General features: G+C 31.7%; 3 protein-coding genes across 4 annotated transcripts; 1 reads left to right on the forward strand and 2 right to left on the reverse strand.

Moving 5' to 3' along the window:
* Positions 1 to 1,557: 1,557 nt before the first annotated feature.
* Positions 1,558 to 3,837, forward strand: LOC144569575 (uncharacterized protein At4g15970-like). Its single transcript, XM_078320016.1, has 3 exons — positions 1,558 to 1,804; positions 2,581 to 2,952; positions 3,167 to 3,837. Exons 1-3 carry the CDS (start codon positions 1,637 to 1,639, stop codon positions 3,665 to 3,667), a joined length of 1,041 nt encoding a protein of 346 aa, XP_078176142.1. The 5' UTR covers positions 1,558 to 1,636; the 3' UTR covers positions 3,668 to 3,837.
* A 4,723-nt stretch (positions 3,838 to 8,560) lies between these two features.
* Positions 8,561 to 10,182, reverse strand: LOC144569431 (uncharacterized protein At4g15970-like). 2 transcript variants are annotated; one of them, XM_078319779.1, is made up of 3 exons: positions 9,858 to 10,182; positions 9,236 to 9,601; positions 8,561 to 9,110 (listed from the first exon to the last, which is right to left on the reverse strand). In XM_078319779.1, the coding sequence occupies exons 1-3, from the start codon at positions 10,077 to 10,079 to the stop codon at positions 8,673 to 8,675; spliced, it is 1,026 nt and encodes a 341-aa protein (XP_078175905.1). In that variant the 5' UTR covers positions 10,080 to 10,182; the 3' UTR covers positions 8,561 to 8,672. The 2 variants fall into 2 exon arrangements, with proteins under 2 accessions (XP_078175905.1, XP_078175904.1); XM_078319778.1 differs by having other exon boundaries at positions 9,852 to 10,182.
* Positions 10,183 to 14,895: 4,713 nt separating this feature from the next.
* LOC144569593 (uncharacterized protein At4g15970-like) lies at positions 14,896 to 19,221 on the reverse strand. The gene is made up of 3 exons (XM_078320034.1): positions 18,859 to 19,221; positions 15,935 to 16,300; positions 14,896 to 15,660 (listed from the first exon to the last, which is right to left on the reverse strand). Exons 1-3 carry the CDS (start codon positions 19,030 to 19,032, stop codon positions 15,175 to 15,177), a joined length of 1,026 nt encoding a protein of 341 aa, XP_078176160.1. The 5' UTR covers positions 19,033 to 19,221; the 3' UTR covers positions 14,896 to 15,174.
* Positions 19,222 to 23,292: the final 4,071 nt, after the last annotated feature.

Raw genomic sequence — 23,292 nt, forward strand, 5'->3', positions numbered from 1 at the left:
TTCTACATAAGAGTATTTATATATAATTTTATTATTATTTCTTAGACATATTACATATATATTTTTTAAACGACAAGTAACAAACATTCGATAATCATGATAAATGAAAAGAAAAAAATAATATTAGACGGACAAAATTAAGACATGATATACAACAACAGAGTAGACATTTTTCGCGAGGGAAAAAACGCATTTATGACAGTAATCTGTTGCAAAAAGTATTGTCGCAAATAGAAAAAGTAGAACAATGACAGTACTCTGTCGCGAAAAGTCACTTTTTATCCTCGCAAAAAGTGTCTCATTCTTGTTATAGCATGAGCATGGGCTTCAAAGCTAATTAATTATGTGATTTTCTTAGTGAGCAATTAATAGTAGTACTAATTAAGCTTTTTTGTACCTAGATCGATTAAATGAATAGATGTGATTTGTCATATGGGTTATGATTCTCGTACACTACAAATTGGCAAACCTTTTGTGTTTGTTGATAGTATATATTTTCTATAAAATTTTAAACAATATAGATTGGTAAATATATATTCTGTCAATTTTTTAAATTTGGGAGTGTACCGGACCCATATAAATATATAATGAACAAGTTAATTAAAAGAAAGCAATTCTTACATAAGCTTAATAATATCTCTTGATTAAGACAACACGAATTAATCCATTTGGATTTTTTAGAGGACTACCTTTTCCTAACACATTGATTTAAATTTCTTCATTCGTGATTATGAAATTTTTTTTGTTTCAATTCGACAGGAAAAAGGATAAAAAAAAAAAAAAAAGGTCTAATGCAGAGCCTACAAATTCATTGGGACACTGTTGGAATGCAAATTTGTAATGTGTCATGACTAATCACGTGTTGTGTCATACTATAACCAAACGTGTCATTTATCATAACAGATAGTCATCACACACGTTACCATTTATCATTTGTGTTGATAAACTTGTGTACACCTCTGGCCTGTTTCTAAACACGAATCCGTATCACCCCAGGTACCTGGGAAGTGTATCCTCTGCGGAGTTTTTCCGTGATGAGCTTTTAATCTGGTTCATTCGTTTTGAATCGGATAGACCAGATCAAATCTTGCATGAATTTTAAAAAAACTCAAAATATGGACCAGATTAAAAGCTCCGCACGGAAAAACTCCGCAGAAGATATCATTTCCAGGTACCTGAGGTGCAAGTGTCAAAAATGGACCGTTCTTTTTACCTGGCACAAATCTCAAAGCAGACCCCTATAGTTTTAGTAGGCACCAGATCGAATTTGACCCATCTGAGATTAATCTGGACCGTCTGTTTTATTAGATTGTACCTCAGGTACCTGAGGGGACACGGACGTACTCTCTAAACTAAACACTCAGGGTCAATGATTAACATGCATGTTCTTTGATCATACATAAATATTCTTCTCAATAAAAAAAGAAAAAGAAAGTTTGACTAATGATAAACAAATTAATACATGCATGTTCTTTAACCGACCATGTAACTGACCACTACTTCTCAATTACGAAGATATAGCTAGGAATTAATGTCTCTTTCAAGTTGAAAACCTCAATTCTCTTGGCAGAGACGACTAGACATTGAGGGAGCTAGAGATCGATAGAGAGAGATCCCGAGATCGATAGAGATCAAAATGAAAAATGGCATTCAAGTCCAGTTGCCGCTGTTCTGTGTCGGAGGCTTTGTTGCTGCTCTACTCATCCTCTCCATCCATTACACAAAGTTTGGCGATGATAGGTCGCCGGAGGTGGTACCCGTGATAAGCACATCTGATACAATGGTTATCCGAGACGATATTCAGGTTGGTAATTAATTTGCCCCTCAATTTTTGCAATTGATATATATATATATAGAGAGAGAGTGTGGCTAATATTAAAACGTTTGCACCAACCCTTCCGTGCAACCGAGTCAGTTTCCGATTTTTAAAGTCCAAATGATAAATCTAAACCGTTAGATGTGTTCTACATATTAAAATCTGCTTGGAGACAAAATTTTATATTTTTTGGAATTTTTTTACTATTTATTAAGCCACTTTGAAAATCGCTGATCCAACGTTGGCTGTTTGGAACAGTAAAATCAGAAGCCACCGTTGGATCAGCGATTTTCAAAGTGGCTTAATAAATAGTAAAAAAATCCAAAAAATGTAAAATTTGGTCTCCAAGCAGATTTTAATATGTAGAACACATCTAACGGTTTAGATTTATCATTTGGACTTTAAAAATCGGAAACTGACTCGGTTGCACGGGAGGGTTGGTGCAAACGTTTTGATATTAGCCACTCTATATATATATATATATATATATATATTTTTAAGTTTTGTCTATCTAAAAGAAGTATTTTATCAAAAGGGAATAAGTGAAATTTTAACTACAATATCTGATAGATTTGTCTTTCAAATGTACCAAGCAATTTGTAGTTTAAATTTACTGCTTAGACATTGTATTATTTTCCCTTGATAATGCTAAGCGTCTCTGTTTTATTTCCTAGTAGTTTGTAGGTATTCATTCCTCTTTTGCCAATTTTTTCTTAAAAAAATTGTCAAGTCAACCGATGTTTAACAAAGTACATTCCAAACAGGTGAAAAAACCAGATCCGGATCCACTAGCTGAAGTTCTGAAAAGTGCGGCGATGGAAGACAACACGGTGATACTGACACAAGCCAATGAAGCATGGATGTCACCAAACTCTTTGTTAGACCTCTTTCTTGAGGGTTTTCATGCCGGTGAAGGCATAGAGCATCTCCTGGACCACCTCGTCATTGTAACGATGGATCAAAAAGCTTATGAAAAGTGCAATTCGGTGCACAAGTACTGTTACTTTCTGAAGTTGGAAGAAAAGGACTTCGCTAGCGAAAAATCATATATGAGCCAAGACTACCTTGACATGATGTGGGCCAGGAACAAGTTTCAGAGGAGAATTCTCGAGCTGGGTTACAACTTTCTGTTCACGGTACCAGTTTATTTTCGCAAAAAGAAAAAAAAAAAAAGTAAATTTAATTAGGATCTTTAGAATAATCACACTACAATGTGGTCGTCATATCTATGTTCTCTTCATTCATCAAACATTCTATATGAACAATCTCACACTGATCCAATGCATATATATATTAAGTTTGACCTGTCAATATAATTAGACCGATAACATTTTCTGATAATTGTTGCAGGACATGGATATTTTGTGGCTAAGAAATCCGTTGAGACACATCGCCATAACATCACACTTTGCTTTCGCAAGCGATTTCTTCTATGGCAATGAGGATAGCGTAGAATTATCCACACCCAACGGTGGGTTCATGTACGTGAAATCGAGCAACAAGACCATCGAGTTCTTCAAAGCATGGCACGCGCAAAGGGTCAATTTTCCAGACCAGCACGAGCAGTACACTCTAAACCAAATAAAGGTGGAATTCGTCAAGAGATTCCAAGTGCGGATGCAGTTCTTGAACTCAATGTACTGCGCCGGGTTTTGTGAGATGAGCAAGGATATCAGTAAAGTTTGTACAGTGCATGCCAACTGTTGTGTCGGCATCCCGGCAAAGCTACAGGATCTAAGGGCTATCTTGGAGGATTGGAAGAAATACAAGTCGATTCCATCTTGGGTGAAGGAAAAGGAGAAATCTCAATTTAGAGATCATGGTATATGTCTTCATCCAACGGGGAAATAATGGAGAAGAAAACGGTTTGCGCTAGCTCCATGCCGAAGCATACTTCTTCATCTTCTAGTCAATATATACATGTATTATTTATTGTGATTTGTTATACATTTTTTTTTATTAATTAGGGCATTATAATGAAAATTATAGGTATCTTCTTGAAATTTAGACAGATTCTTGTCCTGCTCAAACCCAAACTTGTTATTTTTTTTGTGGAAAGTATATTAATTTGGCCCTGAACAAATTTTCTATTAGTCATCTAGATTTTCTCTGTTTCCACTAGATGCAATATTATCATATTTATGCAATAGTTTAGATAGGGTTTATCGCATCATAGCGGAACGGCTTAAAAAATAACACTATACCTGTATTGCGCTGCTATAGCGCTAATAATGTCATAGTTTTTATGGCCTGAAAATACTATAGCGGCTATTTACAACCCTGTATTTATACACTAGTAACATGAACCAATTGGATCACAAAACACAATGGTTCAAATATTAAAATAAACCTGGCCTATTTGTATAGCTGCATTGAAAAATTCCATATTAGTAAAAGCAATGATTCACTTTATTAATTACGTTAAAAATCTTAAATAAATTACAAATTCATTTTTTTTAGTTTACATTGATGAAAAGACAGTTTGTGTAGTTACTGGTTCAAATTCAATTGTTGGAAAATTACTGGATTTAACATGTATCATTCAACAAATAAGAAATGACCTAGCTAACTGAGAGAAGCTAGAATTCATGAAATTATAAAAATTCGAATCAATCTGGTCCGTGGTGGAAGTGGAACGCACGCAGCCCTTTAATATTGTGTTAGAGCAGCTCAGACGATCTGAATCAAAACTAAAAAATTGGGTTAATTTATGGAATCCGAATTCCCTCTGCGGCCTCTTGTCAGTAAAGTAATAGATGACCAGATACAAATTGACTCGTTAGGCCCTCTACTAGCAATTCGGATTTTGTCGGTTACACTACGCTTCAGACGGGTGGAACGAAGGGGAGGAAGAGAGATAGAGTGAGATCACAAAAATCAGAAAATTATTTGCTCCACGAAATAATTAAGACTGGATATTGAATCGGATTTGGTCTCAATTCGGTCTGATGTTCATTCACTGCCTTCGTAATATTGGTCAAATTGTTTGATGTCAAGCTGATGCCATATTATTTGATGTCCGTGCAATCTCAAATTTTTTTAGTTAGTATCTCAATTAATTCAAATTAAAGAACAAGTTTTTTGGTACAGTGGCAAAAGCACATCATCTTTATGTGAGAGATTATGAATTCGAAATCCAGATAGAAGAAATTTTTTGTTGTAATAACAATGATATTAAATAGTTGGGTGGCTTGACCTTCACCTTTAGTCAAAAAGAATTGTTTGAAATATTTGGACTAAATTTTTTTCTAGTTCTATTTTTTTTTTGTGATATTTAATCCAAATATTTTAGAAAATAAAATGCACTTGTTTAACAAATAAAATTTTGGACTAAATTTGAACTAAAAATTACTACAAATTATATGTACAATCTAAGTAGTGTTTTGTACTAAGTAAGTTGGTTCGCAAATTACTACAAATTATACGCGCAACCCCAATTCGATGAATGTTTTATACTACAAATTATACACAGAACATAAAAAAAAAAATAGTCTAAAAATTTCAAACAATTCAGAACAAAACTAAAAAATAATAATAAATAAATTTGGTGCGCTTTCTGAGGGTGCACACCAAAAAAAAAGTGCGCTTCCTGAGTCCACGCACCAAAAAATTTGATGCGTGGACTAAGGGCGCGTGGGTGATAAAAACTAAAATTTTGAGTTTTGGGTGGTGTATATTTGTTTAATTTCGAATTATTGGGTGCTAACTACAAATTTTTCGGTCGTGGGATGCCATTTTTTTCTGTTTCTCTAACTCTTGTGATTTTTGCTCTTTTGTGGCCACTCTCATGATTTTCTATTTTTAATTTTTTGTTAAAAATAAATTCGGATTATTTATCTACCAAATAAAAATTAATTATATGTATCGAGAATTCGAGATAGATTAGATCAGAAAACCCTCCTGACTTTGATGCTGGTCTTTTTAAGTCATAAATTCAAACTTTGATTGGAATTTTTTTATAAATATTCAAAGTTGCAAGACTTAATTTATTTTTAAAAAAGAAAATCAACTTCCGTATTCAGAGACTTCTGACTCAGCAAGTATAAGAAAAAAAAAAGTGGTATATAGTTTATTTGGAAAAAATATTTTTATTTATGCTCTTTAAATATTGGAATTATTTACATTTGTATTCCTACTGGAAAACAAATTCATTGCAGTTACAGTTTGACAGGATATGTTTTCACTTTTATCTACTGATTAATTTTGTGTTACCGTCTCCATTTAATAATTGGACCCCATAATATATACAGGCTTCTGCTAGCATGAAAGTGCAGTTATTACAAAAATAAAATTGAAAATTACAAACTAAATTTGACCACAAAATTTTACAAAAGGCATCTATATAAATTACCCATGTTGGTAAAAGTGTAAATGAATTTGCGTAAAATCAAACGGGTTTAAATATTTTTTTACTACTCCAAATCTCCATACACATTAAATTTTATCCCATATGATATTAGTATTTTTACTATTTTAAGAGGATCCCTTGTCAATGATTATTTTGACAATCTAGATAATGTTTTTTTAAATCAATTTAAATAAAGACAAAATTTAAAATTAAACTATAAATATGTACGTTACTTGACATATTATTACTCTTATGTAACGCCCCGATACTGAATCAAATATCAATATTTTTTTTTTCAACGTATAGGCCAACTTAATCAAAATTATTATGAACTTTTATTAATTAGAATATTAATCAAGTCCTAGTCAAGTCGAAGTACTGGATTTGGTTCTTCCAGATGCTCATCAGCCGAAGTATCAAGTGGTGGGATTATCTGATCTGTTTCAGATATTATATTGTGTGATGTATCTTGAATTTCTTCAAGTATTACATTACTCCCACTACTTCCTTTTGCAAGAAACTTGTTATCCAAAAGTATACCATGATGAGCAACAACTAATTTGTTCTCGGACTGGTAATAGAAGTAATATCCTTTCGTTTTCTTAGAATATTCTACGGAAAAAATACTTGTCAGATTTGGGACCAAGTTTGTCAGACGTCAGGCGTTTGACAAATACTTCGCAGCCCCATTTTTAAGATAAGACATATTTGGGATTTCCCAAACCATAACTCGTATGGAGTCTTTTCAACTGACTTGTATGGAACCATATTTATCGTTAGTGCGGTAGTATCTAGTGCGTGTTCCCAAAATGATTTTGGAAGGGTGGCATGCTATGATTAGGACGCTTCTTGTAAGTGTCAAACTTAATGGTTAGTTGTCTCAATTTTCGAACAGAAGTTCCACCGAACTTCTGCTTCAAAGCAATTCACATCTCTTTGGCAAGCTCATATTGCCTAAACTCACACATCACATCATTTTTCATACTGCTAAGCAATGTAATGTGAGCAATGGAGTTCTTCTTTTTCCAGGACTCAAATGCAGCACTGTCACTAATGTGTTTTTCAGTTGTACCTTTTTTCTGGTGCTATTAGAATATGATCGAGGACCGTAAGAATCTCTTGTTCTTCCTAGACATACTGGATTTTCATGGCTCATATTTAATAATTCTCGTCATTCAGTTTTTCACCCTTATTAAGTTATGCCACAATATTCCTAGATGCAGATGTCATTTCGCTAAGAAATTACAATTAAACTAAGATAGGACATATCACAATTCTGATAGCTTAATATAAATTATTTAATACCTAGCATAACACTTCCAGTTTTGCAACAACTATGAAATAATTTAATAATAATAGTACCTATAGATTAAAATCGAAATATCATTAAGTTTCACAGTCATCTTTTAATTCTATAAATTTTATTATTATTAATTATTTCACTGTGCAAAACTCCCACTAAAAATTATACAAATAATGCATAATTTTTAACGAAAAATTATATAAAAAAAAATTAATACAAAAAACATTTATACAAAAAATTGTATAAATTTCATCAAAAAAAATAGTACATATGATATATAGAAACCAGTATCGGAAATTACATTGTTTTGTAGTATATATAATATATTAGAATCAACACAATAACATCAAATTCATTGTAGTGTAGTGGTAAGACATTTCTCCTATTCCACATGACACGGGTTCAAACCCCAGTGGCTATGATAAATCTTGATGATGAACCGTGAAATTTTTTTTTTTTGTTGCCATTGAGGTTTGAACCCGAGTCATGTGGAATATGAGATAAAGGCCTTACCGCTACACTGCAATGAATTTGTGCCCAAGTACTTCCTTTCTAATTCAACTAGAATACTCGATTCTGAAATCAACAGTAATCCGCTAAGTGTGGCCAGATGACTCGATTTTACAAGTTCCACCGATGCCGACTCCAAGTTTCCTCAGAGAAGAGAATCCATTTTCACAGAAAGAAAAGATGTCGTTCCTTCTAATTATTCTCTCTTTCTATTTGCTTCTTTCCCTTATTCTTTGTTTCATCAGGCCCAAAATCAGACAAGCGTCATTTTGGAGGGCACAGACAAGAAATGAAAGGCTGAGATCAGAGCAAGTGTACAGTGACAGGACATTCAAAATTAATCACTATGTTTAATTGCAAAAAAAAAATGTAGTTTATAAAATAAGTACAAATAAGCTATCTCATCAAATATATGACAATGTTTGAAGAATAACTGTCAATTTTAATTTTTTTTTCTAAATTCAAATGAGGTTTGCATAGAAATAAATTCAATAGCTCTAAATGTTTTCCTGTACTATATTGTCACAAACATTGATGGATTATTTGAAACTAGGACATATAAATTGTTTAAAGTAGTTGATAAAAGAAATAACTGAAGAAGATGATCTCAAATTAGAAGATTAAAAAAAAATAGCAGGGCATACATAACATAGCTTAAATTTACAAAGAAAATGCTTTCTACAAACTAGAAAATTTTAGTTCTTAAGATACATTGTTTTGAAAATTTTCCACTCCTCAATTACACTTCTAATATGATCAAGCTTGATCGCAAGTCCGGATCGACAGCAGGCGTGAAAAGTCGAAAGCTTATTAAAATCCTTTTGGGGCTGACAAAAATTGCCCCAATACGCGGTACTCACATACTGTACCTTCAAATCAAACTTGGATACCAGTTCGTGCTTGATCTTGTCATAAACAGTCTGTTCATTTGTTGCAGGAAATCTTTTCCGAGCTTCACGCCAGTACTTGAGCATCTCGATATTCTTTTTCGTTGGTTTCGCAAACACTAAACCAGTGTTTGGCATGTTATTGTGATCCTCAGGGTTTCCATAGAACACATCAGTAGCCAATGTCATATCAGCATACATACTGATGTGCCGAAGCGGATTACGAAACCACATTGCATCTGCATCCTGAGAAACAAAAATAAATAATTTTTAAAGTGGAAATTGAAATGTTTTCAACTTTTGATGCTAATTGCCCCTCTCTGTTTCAAACTTATGACTTAATTTCAGTTCAAATTAAGTTTTCTTCATACCGTGAAAAGGAAACTGTATCCTTGCTCAAGTATGAATTGCCACAGTCTGACCTTGCTCCAGACAAGGTCTAGATAGTCTTTGCTCAGGTACTCCTTCTCTGAGCTTAAGTCACTGCCGAGATGCTTGTGCAAATAGCAGTGACGGTGCACCGATTTGCATTTCTCAAATGCCTTCTGATCCATTGCCACGATAATTAGGTGATCAAGAAGGTGCGCGATGTTATCTCCATTGTGGAAACTCTCCAGGAAAAGATCAAGCATCGAATTCGGAGCAGCAAATGCCTCGTTAACCTCGGTTAAAATTACCATCTTATCATCTGTGGCTGCTTTTTGTATCATCATAGCAAAATTATCATCTTGGGACTCCTAGTAAGTGAAATTAAAGAAATATCAGAAATCACTGATACATCGGTACATGATTAAACAGGTTAGTTAACCAAAGAAAAAAGTACCAAAATGAATATAGAAAACCAATATTCAGGTCGCACTCAAAACAGCATTTTCTGATTTTCCTAGAGTAAGTTTATGAAATACAAAATAATCAGAAATATATAAGGTTTGGTTCTAAGAAAAAAAGGAACATACAAAAAGCAAAAGAATTAAATGTTGTATTAACTTGAACTTGTTGCAGAGGAACCAAATTGTTGGTGTGTTGTTTTGCCATGGTATTAGTCATCCGGGTCGGCCCATCGGCACCATGGCTATCCCTTATTGAAACTCTGTCTCTGGATCTAATGTTTGGTTCAGTGAACAGATACAGGAGAACAGAAGCAAGAAAAATTATACCAATAACATACTGAAATATTGGTCTTTTAGCTGTCTTATTCATGCTCTCGCTACTCATCTTGGTCTATTCAAAATGCCAGTGTATTTGTGTGTGTACGTCTGTCCAAGAGAGAGAATGTGAATTATTGAGAATATAAAGGAGTGAGAAATTAAGTCTTTCTAAAAAGAAATATATAGCTAGGTTCAACAAGCTGGTTGCATATATGGTCAGAAGTATGAAATATGTTTCCTCCATTTACTTAAGCTATGATAATATGATATTGACCTCTTCGGTAGTTCAACTACTCACTGATTTAGGTATGGTTTCTGCTTACCAAGTTCAATATATTACATATATGTTTGCGTTAATCAAGCTTCTGGTCTGGTCAACCGCTTGGTTACGTGTAGAAGTAATCTCGATTATTCAATTGTAATTTTCTTTACCTAGCTAGTAAAAAAAAAAATATTTTTATTTCATATGTTATAATTAATTGGGTTATTCACTTTTTAACTATTCCTCGCATTAATTGCCACTTGCCCGCAACGAAGGGATCATATAACAAATATGATAAATTTCTTTTCAATACCTTCTCTGTTACGAATTAAGCTCCAAAAATTTAAAAAAAAATTAAAAAATCGAAAGATAACAACAAAAAACGCAAACCTAGACTGATAATTTACCTCCCAATCACAGACAAATTATTGAACTAAGGAAAATTTCATATGTGATAGTTACGTCTTGTGAAACTTGAATATGTTCTCTATATATGAAAAATACGCCAATGTCACTATCTGTGTTGAGCACTGTATTTATGATTTTTTTTTTTTAATCTAAAATAAAGTTTCTGTCATCTTGACAAATTACCCAAATCTCAATGTTTCCTTTACCTTGTATTTTATGCCTCTTATAAAGTGTAAATATTCACATTAACTAATGCACTAATTAATCAGAGGGTTGTAAACAAATCACATAGTGGCCTAACACGTCAATTTCCGTACTATACGTGAATAAACGTTTTAATTTATTTACGACACATAGTGGCCTAACACGAAACGACATAGAATATGACACATCATGATACGACACCTGACTATACGTGAATTAAACAATGTCAAATTTATGTGATTTTATATTTCTAACAACAATTCAGACTCGACAAAAAATTGTTTTTTAATCAAATGTAATCAGTCACGATGTGACTATGTTGCGGTGATTTTTTTTTGTTTGTGATTTTAATTATGATCATGACACATCACATGAAAAGTTGATTTTATCGCAATATAATATGATACATGATTTAAATTAAAGCGTGACTAGTCATGCCACGATACAAATTACTAATTCTTTATTTGTTAATGATATAAGATATACAAAATATTATTTTAAGAAAGAAATTGATCATCATTCATCAACAATTCAACATACAAGAAAATGATTAGAACTGGGGTGTTTTTGAGCTTACAAGTCCATAGTAAGTTTAATTCTAAATTTTATCGAATTGACTTTTAATTGACGAATTTAAATTGTTGAAACCAAACTTACTAGAATGATATATTTATATATAAAATTTATAAAATTTCAAATTGATTTAGTATAAAGTCAACTGGATAAATAATAATAATATATTAAATTTAATTTATAAACGTTTTTAACTCCTTTAAATTTAAACTAAATAAATTTATAAATTTTGTACGTAAATAATAATTTATTGTAACAATTTAAATTTTTCGTTTTAAATCAACCAATCAGTCTAAGAGCATCTACATCCCTGAAACTATTAGAGTTTCTAATCTGACGTGGCAGTTTCTAATCCAGTTTCAGTGATGTGGGAGAGTTTTTTTATTTAGAAACTATGCAGAAAAGTTTATTATTAAGAAACTGTTTATAAACTCTATGCTGGCCAAATGATTTGCTCAAATTGTTTCTCCTTTTTTAATTTGTTGCTGACGTGGCTTAATAGAAACTCTAAAATGAGTTTCAGGAATGTGAGAGTTAGAAATTTTAAAGACCATAATTTCTAAAAAGTAGTTAACAGTTATTTAGAAAAAAATTTGAATTTTAGGGATGTAGATGCTCTAACTAGAAAGAGAAATACATATCACGTGCAAGTTCTCTCAAAAGAAAGCTATCCACCTAAAATTGAATTTACTAACCAAGCTAGTTCTGATAATTATTAACCTACAAATACTTGTGTACTTAACAAATCCTAATTACCTAACCAGTACGACCTTATGCTCATTTATGACTCACTTACCAATTATCAACAAATCCTCCCTACTCCAACACACAACACAGTCACAAGATTTGCAAATTATATATCCAAATTATATTCGAATGATTCGTTTTTGGGTGATGCCGAACCGAACGTCAAATTATTTGGTTGACCAAACTTTAACCGAATTAAACCTGAATAATTCGCTAATTTTACGAATTTTTTGCAAATTTTTTCTCCATTTTTCTCAAAACATTCTTTTTTTGTTATTTTTTTTGCTCTCTTGTAGGACTGAGATTTTTGGTTCGGATAATTCTGAATCATTCTCACATTATACCCAAATTATTCATGAATCACGAACTTTTAATCTCGCCGAACCGAACCTGAATAATTCATTTGTCACTATGCTCCAACAGAAATACTAACATCGTGCACCACAAGTAGATGTACAATTAGAGCAACAGCTGATCTAGCTGTGGCCAGAAGCAATCTCGAGGCAATATATCCTAGCTATGCAGTAATTTTTTATTTAACAATATTTAAACATTGATATTTCTTTTTGAATTGACAATTATATTTATATACATCTATTTAATATCTTAAAAAAATATTATTTAAATTAAAACCTTCAATCCTAAATGCATTTTTCATTTCTTAAATAACATGCATATCAAAATATGTATAATTTGAGAATCAGAGTTTGATCTAGTAGCAAAAGTAATGTTTTCTATGTAGAAGGTCGCACATTCGAAATCTAGAAAAAAAAAAAAAATAATCATTTATAGATATTACATATTTAGTTGGCTTTACTCCAAAAAAAAAAGTACAAGTTTAGAACAAGTTTAGCCTTCCATTAAGTAATTTAAAATTTTCAATGATTTTATGATTAATGGCCAACCAAATTTCAAATTAACTCGGATATAATACATGCTCAATAATGATAATTGAGTAAATATAAAAAATATATTTATAATTGAGAACACGTCTACAATTTTAGTTTTTTTTTTTTATTTAAGCATATTTCTGTTAAAATATCAAATGGACGTGGAAAAAATTAAATAATGCTAAAATTATTTATATATTTTTTTTAAAAGAAAAAAACTTAAGATACCTTGTCTAGTTGTCTTTCCATTTATTATTTTCTGACACCAAAATGAAAATGTCAAAACTAGACCATGAATCTCTAACAAAATCCTGAGATGCACGTAGTTTTAGGCCCCAATAAGTTTCTTTTATTGAAGTACAATTTAATAAGCCCACACTTCTTCATTTTAAAATGGAGATTTCAATTCAATGTTAATAATATACAAACTTTACAATAAAATATTATGTCCCTACCGTTGAACACATTAATTTATACGCAACGTGCTAGGATAAGGTGCTATGATTTTATCCTCTCTCCGTTCATCAACTATCTTCTAAATTAATATGATTTCATAATTGAGAATTACTATTGATGTTATTATGTTCAGGCTTAAATGTATTCGGTATACTTGACATGACATGTCTTGAATAAGAGAAGGTTTCAATACCTCATATTTTTTATATCTCATCATATTTCATATTTTTATAGCTTTGTTTTTAAAGTCCAAACTGTTGGTCTGAACCACTCAACATGATATTTATACTAAAACATGCAATGGGATGAAATTTTATAATTTTTGAATTGTTTTTACTATTTTTATGATAAGTACGAAATCATTATTTTTGGACCGTTAAAAAAACAATGATTTTCTATCTATCATAAAAAATAGTAAAAAGTTTTCAAAAATTATAAAATTTCATCCCAACGACATTTTAGTATGGATATCATGTTAAACGGTTTAGATTAGCAATTTATACTATGAAAACAAAGAGATAAGATATGAAATACATGAAACATTAGAACACTCCTCGAATAAATCAGAAAATGAAGTTTTGAAAGTAACGAATTGGGCTCATGGGCTGTGGTTTTATTTTCAATTTGGGCTAATAATAGTTTTGATCTAATTTCTAAATATAAAAGAACGAAATTCAAATTGGGCTAGTATAGAAGTTGTGACTTCAATGAGAAAATATCTCCTCAACCCTAGTTCTACTCTGATAAGAGAAAAAATATATCTCCTCAGCCCTGAAATTTATCACACTTATTTTCTTTTCAATCAACTCAAATTGTTGTTTTGTTTGGTGGGGTTCGGCGAGTTATTGGGGTAACACATAATAAGCAAAATCCCATCATAGCCCATAAAATAATTAGGAGCTGTTATGAACATAATATGTAAGAACCTACAGTATTTCGTATACAAAATATGATTCTAGTTACTAAATTAAAGATCAATTCTCATTATAAACAAGTTAAAATTGTAGTATAAATTTACACCAAAAATTATTGTTTGATTGTGGGTCAAAATTAAAACGGAATAAGTTTCTTACTCTGAGTTAAGATGGCGTAAGTTATTCTTGTTTAGTTGTGATTTAAAAATAAGTTATGACTTAAATTATTCTTGTTTGATATCCGACTTGAACCATTCGATTCACATCAAGATTCATGCACACACTTGATTCACACGAATTTTAAAATTGTTCGCTCAAATTTTGATACGGATCGGACGACCTAACCTAATATCAGACCAAATTTGCTCTGATGTCCATCGATCTGTTCCTAGTTCCGTTTGACTGAGGTTAATATATAAAGGAATAAAATGCTAGCATCTAAACCTGTATTTGAGTCGAATTAGACAAAAATAAATAAGTGTAATATTATTTGTTTTTTACATACAATAAATAGAAGGAACCAAGATATAAAATAAGAAACAATGGAGGAACAGCAGCAGAGCACTGTTATGCTGCTAACTAAGTTGCCAATTCAACCACTTCACAAGTCAACATAACCTATACCAAAAAAAATTGAATTTTTGCTAATTATATCAGCTTTTGCATATGTACTCTTAGCAAAAATTTGGGATATATTACAACAAAATATTAATGAATGCAAATTCCAGGAACTTTCCAGTGGAACTGCTTTTGTTTCCTCTCCTCCAGAGAAAATGATCTATAATACTTCCAACTTTCCAAAACATTTCTCAAATCAACAATTTTGCTCCCCAACCCGACACAGCAATTTGCGTGCATCGTGCAAATTTTGTTGAAGTCGTGGCTGAGCTGGCAGAACCCGCCACAGTAGGCTGTGTCCAAAAATTGTAGCTTCACTCCCATTTTCTCAGTGTAATTTTTCTTGATTTGATTGAACACATTCTGCTCGTGCATTCCTGGGAACTCGTCTCTGGCATTGTGCCAATTGCGGTAAAATTGGATCGTTTTATTGCAAGACCGAGCATATAGAAAGCCGCCATTTGGAAAATTCGACAAGTCGTCTTCGTCTCCAATAAAATGGTCACTGGAGATTGCAATATGGGATGTTATGGAAATGTGGCGCAAAGGATTTCTAAACCACATTATATCCACATCCTACACAAGAAATAAATTGGATTTGGAGTTAGACTTATGGGTAAAATGATGATACTAAGTTTAAGGTAAGGAGTATTTTGCTGGAACATGATCCACAAATTCTAAATAGAAGCTCAACTGAACACTGACTGGATATCCAGGGAAACAAAAGATGAAAAATTAAACTTTTGGTACTATTGATCCTAATCGCTTGTATATGCAGGTACTCAGATTTGATATGGGAACTCGACAAAACCAAAGCCAAGCCAAGCCAAGCCAACAATGCTATACATACCGTGAAAAGAAAGTTGTATCCAAGCTCTAAAATGCTGAGCTGGAAACCGTTGCGGCCCCACATCATCTCGAGGTAATCTTTTGTCATAAAGAATTTCTCGGTTGTGTAATTCACCCCCTTTGTCTTGAGAAAGTAGCAATAGAAATGCACCTCCTTACATCTTTGATATGCTTTCGGGTCCATTGCAACTATCACTAGATGGTTTAGTAGATGACTAATTTGTTCTCCTTCGCGAAAGCTCTCGAGAAATAAGTCGAGGAGTGAACCTGGACGGGCCCACGGCTCATTCAGAGAGGTTATGATGACAGTGTTATCGTCCATTGCAGCTTTTTTCAGAATGACAGATAATTCCTGTTGTGCTTTATTCTGCACATGTATGTGATATATGTTAGTAATGATAAGTAGTAAATAAAATAAAATCCTATTGTGGATGTATGTACCTATTGTCAGTTGTTGAGATATTCAGTACCACGAAACCAAAACCTATACTGGTACATGTCTTATTACAATTGGTTGGTCCTAGTACTAGACTCAAATCCAATGTTGTAAAAAACGGTATGCACTCAACGGACGAACAAGATACCGCCAAACAATTAATCGGAATTATGTAGACAATTTTGCATTTTCATTAAAGTTATGAGCATATACTCATAATTTATTAAAAATGATTAATTTAACTCATCAAACTGATCAAATAAACTTATTTTAACTCATTTTCTTTATTAATTAATAATGTTTCATGAAGTTGTCATTCAGAAAATGTTCAGATAAGACAAGACAAAACACGTAACAGATTAATCGGACAAATTGGCTGATTTGTCTAACTAAACAGCCCAATATATAACTGATCATGGTCTAATAAATGACCGACTAAAAGACCTATGGGTCTTGTAATCACAAAAAAAAAAAAAAGAAAAAAAAAAAACTAAACTAAACTTTAATAAACGGTCGATTAAACGGGAATAAATAAGGAAAAAATGAGAATAGACAAGAATAATCAGAAATAATCGGCCGATTAATAAGAAAAATCCGCAAATACACTTCCGCCAAGTCTATTCATGGCGGTTTGGTCACTGCCACCGACTGTTTTTCACAACACTGCTCGAATCTCACCTGGGGAGAAATCAGAACCGTAGTTTTGGGGTGTGTGTTTGTGTGTGTGTGTGTGTGTGCCAATGTACCGATACAATTATCATGTGCAACACTTTGTCAAAGTGGTGGAGGTTGTTTCATTGCTTTGTCATGTGTCATATGTGTTTGTTAAGTTATTTGTACTTGTATGCTTTATATAAAATCACTGTGATTGATTTTTGCATTTTATGGGGGTGGCTTATTTTTTTTAAGTGGCCCCAATCTTTTTCATGATAAGGAAAAGCTGGAATCCAACTAGGCCTATAAGCATAATTAGTAGCAAGAGTGAAGAAGATATAGCCAGGTAAAAGATCCAAAAATGTCTGATAAAGACAGAAAAGGAAAGAATCTTTAGAAATGTCAGAGAATTATTTTCCAGTAATGGTATTTCAGTTTTGTCCCTTCATTAATGGAAAAAAGAAAAAGAAAAGAAAGGCCGACCTCTGTAACTGTGATGCTTATTTTTTAAAAGGAAATTACACAAATGATCCTTACAATGCTTGTTATCATTTTGGTCGTTAAAATTATAAAAGTGTTTTGATCCTTAAATTTCAAATATATCATTATTAATCTCTTAAAGTATCACTAGTTTGCCTTTTTATCCTTAAATTTTTATCTATAACAAATCAATTCTACCATTATCACCGGTTAATAAAAACTAACTGAAGACCCCACATTTACATCCATGTCATAATGATATATATTATGATATTTATGGTAAGATATTTGTAAATATAATTTGAATTAATTTATGATGGCACAAAACATTAATTCAATTGATATATGATGCCATAAATAATTATATTTATTTTCATATTATTTGTATTGTCTGAGGGCTACATCCGCACTAGTTTTAATGCTAAAAAATTGACGCTACGCAAAGACGAAAATATTATTTATTTCAATGGATGTTAAATTTAGGACTAATTCAGTATGAATTATAATTTTTAAGGATAAAAAGGATACTTTCAAACTTTAAGGACCAAAATGGTAAGTGAATGATACTTTTGGGACCAAATTGATAATTTTAAAACCTAAGGAACAAAAATTATAAAGATTCTTTAGGTATGATTTGCGTAATATACTGAAATTTTAATTTAGAAGTTGTCATAGGATTGACCCAACCACTCAATTGGACAAACATGAGTTGTGATTTAGGTAAGAGACGAAGGCCAACTGAGGCTAGAATATATAATTAATTTTGCCCCTCTAGCCAATCAAAATGAGCGTGCTACGTTGTCAGCAGATGCAAAACATCTTTGTATTGTGTAAATAATGTACAAATTAAAGAATGATAATTATATATAACTTACAATATTAACAAAAATATGATTGCCATTATGATAATTAATTATGTACAAATTACAGAACGATAATTATGTTCAAATCAAAATGAGCGTGCTACGTTCCAGGAACAAAAGGTTCCGTGTCTACTCAAACTACCTATAATTGTTTAATTTTTCATTTAATAAAAACAAAGAAAAGCCCCAATTATGATATAATTAAAAGAGAACAGTTGTCACTAGGTAATACACAAAAATGACCAACCCTTTTGTTGAATACCTTCAAATTGACCCCAGGTGTAATTAATAAGAAATATGAAACAAATCAAAATAGATAACATGATAAAACTTTACACAAATTTTACCATGAACTTTGGAAAGAGATGCTATATATACATTACCAAAGTTAAGAAAAAAAAAATTATATAAGATCCCTTTGGTAAATTGAATAAAATTATATAAGAACCACTGTACATTAAGAAAAAAAAATTTAGAAGAAAAATTTTGTACCTCTTTAGCGAGAGCCAGCTGCTCTTCATTCATCACCTTCAGGGATTGTATATCAGCTCTATCCCACCTCTCTCCTTTTGGGTATGCTGACATGTACAAAACAATGCATGCAACCGCCATGGCTGCCCCAAGTATGAAAGAGGTCAAGGATTGGAAAGGACCTTTCTCCCCCATCTTCTTAGACACAGAAAGAGCGATCGATCGATCGAGCGAGCGAGCGAGCGAGCGAGCGAGAGAGAGAGAGATGCCTAGTTACCTGTACTTTTGGCAGCCTCTGCCAGTTTATAAAAACGAAAAGAGACACTGGTAGTTCTTAAAAGGAAAAACAAAGGACCTTTGTTTCGAGGAAACTATTGAGTTCTCTCAAATGATTAACTGTACAATGCTCGTTAGTTGTTATACTGTGTTGACTGTTGAGAGGCTGAGGTGAGAAGGTCAATATTTCAACGGTTCCATATATACTTGCCAATGAAGACTTTGAATTAATCGGCTCTTATTTTTCATTCGCCTGTCTTATATTCTAGATTTACCGACTTAAAAGCATCTACATCTCTAATAGTAAAACTCTTAAGTTAATAATTATTTAAAAACTCAGTTAAGTTTCAAGAAGGATATATATAGATGCTCTTAGTTATCCATATATCTCCAGTGTTTTCCCTAATGACTAATTTAATTAACTACCCAAAACGAGTTCAAAACTGTGATATTTAAAAAGAATTATCTTTCAATTGACATGAAAAACTAGGAAATCCTTATGGAATATATGTACTTGAATAATTGTAGAGAACAGCGGTCAAAGTTTGACTTATTTGTAGGCCAGAACTCAGGAGGGAGGAGCTGTCACGTGTCAAGTGCCAATTAAGAAGCCTCCGAGAGCCGAGTAGCATAGACTTGTGAGTCTCTGACAATGACATTGACCGTCCAATCTAGATCTGATGGTCCATATCATACGCTCATTAATAATTCGGAGATACTTGCAATTGAAACTTCCGTGAATTAATAATTCACAGACAGCGGTGCTTGCTTCTTGCATTGAATTATAACCAATTATTCGCTTTTCAACAAAAAGAATTATAACCAATTATTAAGACTATGAGATAGATATATGCGTGTTAATTGTTCAACCAGTACATATTTTTATTTCACAAGCAACGCATCTATCAACAACACTACTAATTAAATTCTAATGTCCATAAGAACACTTCATCGAGTGAATGTTACATTCTGTCACTAGATTAAAAATAATTTTTTTATACAAATTATTTTGATAATTATATAAATTTATTTTTTTATAAAACTCACAATTTAGGACTTATTGTGTACTGATGTGATGCTTTATGGGCGTACGACATACAAGAGGAGGAGGAGTTTCACATATACCCCTCAAAAACTTCAAAATTATGAATTTATCCCTCTAAATTATAAAATTACGTATTCTCCCTCTAAACTTCAAAAATTCACATGTTTACCTATTTTATTGTATTTTATATTAAAACTTATTCTAAATTTATAAAATATATATTTTACCCTTCATTAAAAGTATAAAATACCCCATCGAACTCAAATTTGAATCTGAGATTTCTCTACCGTCTAATCCGCATGCATTGCAATAAGATTATTGGGTGTTCGCTTCAAGATTTGTGGTAATCTAGCCCACATGGATCTCAAAGCAATTTTGATCCGCATGCATCGCATTAAGATCTGTGCACATTGCTTCAATATTTGTGTGTGTTTGCTTCAAGATTTGTGCTGATCTAGCACATATGGATCTTAAAGCAATTCGAACTGTAGAGAAACCTTCAAATTCCAATTGGAGTTATATAAGCGTTTTATGCTTTTTAATAAAAGGGTCAAATATGTATTCTATAAATTTAGAATGTGTTTTAATATAAAAGACAATAAAATTGGTAAATATGTGAGTTTTTTAAGTTTAGAGGGAGACATGTAATTTCAAAATTTAGAGGGGAAATACGTAATTTTGAAGTTTTTGAAGGGTATTCATGAAATTCTCCCGACAAAAGAAATATATCATTGTGATTTATTAGCATGTCTTTAATATTTAGTATCTTATAATGGCTTCTTATTAATAACTTAGAAAATGATTTTCACAAGCGTTTCACTTAAATTAGTGATATTTTTAGATAAAAGACAAAGATCGAAGCTATATATGTATTTTAAATTATTGATGTCAGTGGTTGAATATAGGATATTTTTTTGCTGCTTTTTTTTATTTTGGAAGATAAAGATGAAGTCAAAAAAATTTAATTTTAAATATGTTTTGTTTTTGTCTAATAAATTTTGTTCAGATAGACATGACGTGTGAAGAGCTAGTACTGAAAACTTGTCTTCAACCCCCCCCCCCCCCCCCCCCCCCCCCCCCCCCCCCCACACACACACACACACACACAAAGATATAACTTGATGAGAACCACTTGAGATTGTTAAAAACCTCGATCAATTATTAAATTATACAATACGCCAATTGTCGAACAATCCTGACTTTCTTGAATGAAAGCATTCTTTTTTCTTTTTTCCATTTACGACACCAATAAAATTCAAAGAAAGCGGCAGAGCCACGTGGACAAATTGGAGTCTAACGATTTTATTGGCTTGGCAAAATTAGATCACAAACACTTCATAGTCCTGCAAAAAGTTATATTTCTTTATTTAATTTTTTATAGTATTCCTGCAAATATAGTGCGAGTACAATACGAATACAGTACTAAAGGTACTATTATTTTCGTGCTATAATTAATTATATCATATCGTTTGTACATCATAAATATCAATTTCATTTATAATATATTATGAATTATATATTCACACTTAACATGAACACACAAGTGTAATACTGGCAAATAATATGAAACACATTTATAAGTAATATTGAAGAAATTTTTTAGTGGACAAATTAATATGAGAGCGAATTTCGAACGATAGTAACACTCGTAATTAAAAAAAATAAGAAAAGTTTTTAGCTCCAACCGGTAAAATTGATGACAAGTGGGTCCTTTGAGGGTCCAATAAAAATACTTCAGTACGGCTTATAATTCCAGTATGCACCATCTTTCCTTGTGATTGAGTACAATTCAGAGGTTGAATTACTTCTCTTTCATCGCTCCGCGCCTCGTCATACCCAAGAAGCCACAACCCACCATTTTACCCTCCTTGCTCAAAGGCTAATTACTTGAATCAGATCAATCCTTCTAGGCCACTAGTAACCAATACCTCAGAAAACCTCCATTAAAAATACTTAAATTATCTCAAGTGGTGTTAGACAAGAAGCTTCTCTTCAATCGAAAATCTGTCACCTATATCAAACGATGCATTACCTCGTATGATCCTGACTACTGATACCATGCCAGCTCCTCAATTTATTATAAAAAGAAAATGCGACACATGATTCCTGTAATTGTTAATTTTGATAAAAGAAAAAAATAGTTTTCAATCCATTACCTCCAATTACTAATCTTAACTTCACTCAACTACTAATTTAACCTCATTCTATTAATTTTCTTACTTAAAATTACCATTCTACCATATGTTTATTTTTATTTTTAATTACATTTATGAATTATAATACTTTTAGTTATAAATCAATTGCAATTGATAGTAATTTCTTATTTCATATTGCTATTTGTATTTTTTTTTTTTACTAAACTATGCCTTTTTATAAAAATAAAAAAAGAATATTTCATGTATCATAAATATATTAAATATCATACTATCAACATCTCAGGTTATTTTAGTCCTTTCAATTCAAAATTGACAATTTAATAGTGGATTTAGTGCTAGGAAGGTCATTGGTTCGTTGTTCACCATCCTCTGAAAATAATTAACCAATGACCTTCCTAACATTGCTTCTTTGTGGCAAATTGTTTTGCAAGCAAGTTCGGAATTCGGAAATAACTTGACAAGTTCTTCAGAATTAAATGTAATTAAAAATACTTTATTATTTATAATTTAAATAACATATCCAAAGAGCACAGACTAGCCAATAAAAATAAAACAAAGCATTTTATAAATATTATTTATAATTTAAATACTTTATATTTTGATCAATTCCTTTAAATACTTTATTATTTAAATTAATTTAAATAACATATCCAAAGATGTTTAATATTTTTATAATTTAAATAACATATCCAAAGAGCTTGATCAAAATATTAATAATTATAAAAATAAAACAAAGCATTTTATAAATTTTGAGATAAACATCGTGTTGTTCACGCAATTTATCAAAATTGAAAATATGTGATAAATATTACTAATAGTTGGTTTTGTCGTCCAATAAAAATCAGAAAGGTAGCCAGCGACAATACAACAGCATAAAAAAAATGTTCAAAATGTATAATCACTGACGAACACAACCTATCTAGATATGGTGAAAATGCGCAAACAAACCGTTTGTAAAATAAAATTACCATAAAGAAT

Source organism: Carex rostrata, chromosome 18 (assembly GCF_964058835.1).
Source record: "Carex rostrata chromosome 18, lpCarRost1.2, whole genome shotgun sequence".
In the NCBI taxonomy this organism is placed as follows: domain Eukaryota; kingdom Viridiplantae; phylum Streptophyta; class Magnoliopsida; order Poales; family Cyperaceae; genus Carex; species Carex rostrata.

What these genes read in the sequence shown, in the direction of transcription:
- LOC144569431 (XM_078319778.1), bottom strand. Translation starts at nt 10,079, where the DNA reads ATGAGTAGCGAGAGCATGAATAAGACAGCTAAAAGACCAATATTTCAG. An exon ending in TTCCTCTGCAACAAGTTCAA is followed by an intron (nt 9,602 to 9,851) that starts GTTAATACAACA and finishes TTCACTTACTAG; the next exon opens with GAGTCCCAAGATGATAATTT. An exon ending in GATACAGTTTCCTTTTCACG is followed by an intron (nt 9,111 to 9,235) that starts GTATGAAGAAAA and finishes TTTGTTTCTCAG; the next exon opens with GATGCAGATGCAATGTGGTT.
- LOC144569593 (XM_078320034.1), bottom strand. Translation starts at nt 19,032, where the DNA reads ATGGGGGAGAAAGGTCCTTTCCAATCCTTGACCTCTTTCATACTTGGG. An exon ending in AGCTGGCTCTCGCTAAAGAG is followed by an intron (nt 16,301 to 18,858) that starts GTACAAAATTTT and finishes ATACATGTGCAG; the next exon opens with AATAAAGCACAACAGGAATT. An exon ending in GATACAACTTTCTTTTCACG is followed by an intron (nt 15,661 to 15,934) that starts GTATGTATAGCA and finishes TTTCTTGTGTAG; the next exon opens with GATGTGGATATAATGTGGTT.
- LOC144569575 (XM_078320016.1), top strand. Translation starts at nt 1,637, where the DNA reads ATGAAAAATGGCATTCAAGTCCAGTTGCCGCTGTTCTGTGTCGGAGGC. An exon ending in TTATCCGAGACGATATTCAG is followed by an intron (nt 1,805 to 2,580) that starts GTTGGTAATTAA and finishes CATTCCAAACAG; the next exon opens with GTGAAAAAACCAGATCCGGA. An exon ending in GTTACAACTTTCTGTTCACG is followed by an intron (nt 2,953 to 3,166) that starts GTACCAGTTTAT and finishes TAATTGTTGCAG; the next exon opens with GACATGGATATTTTGTGGCT.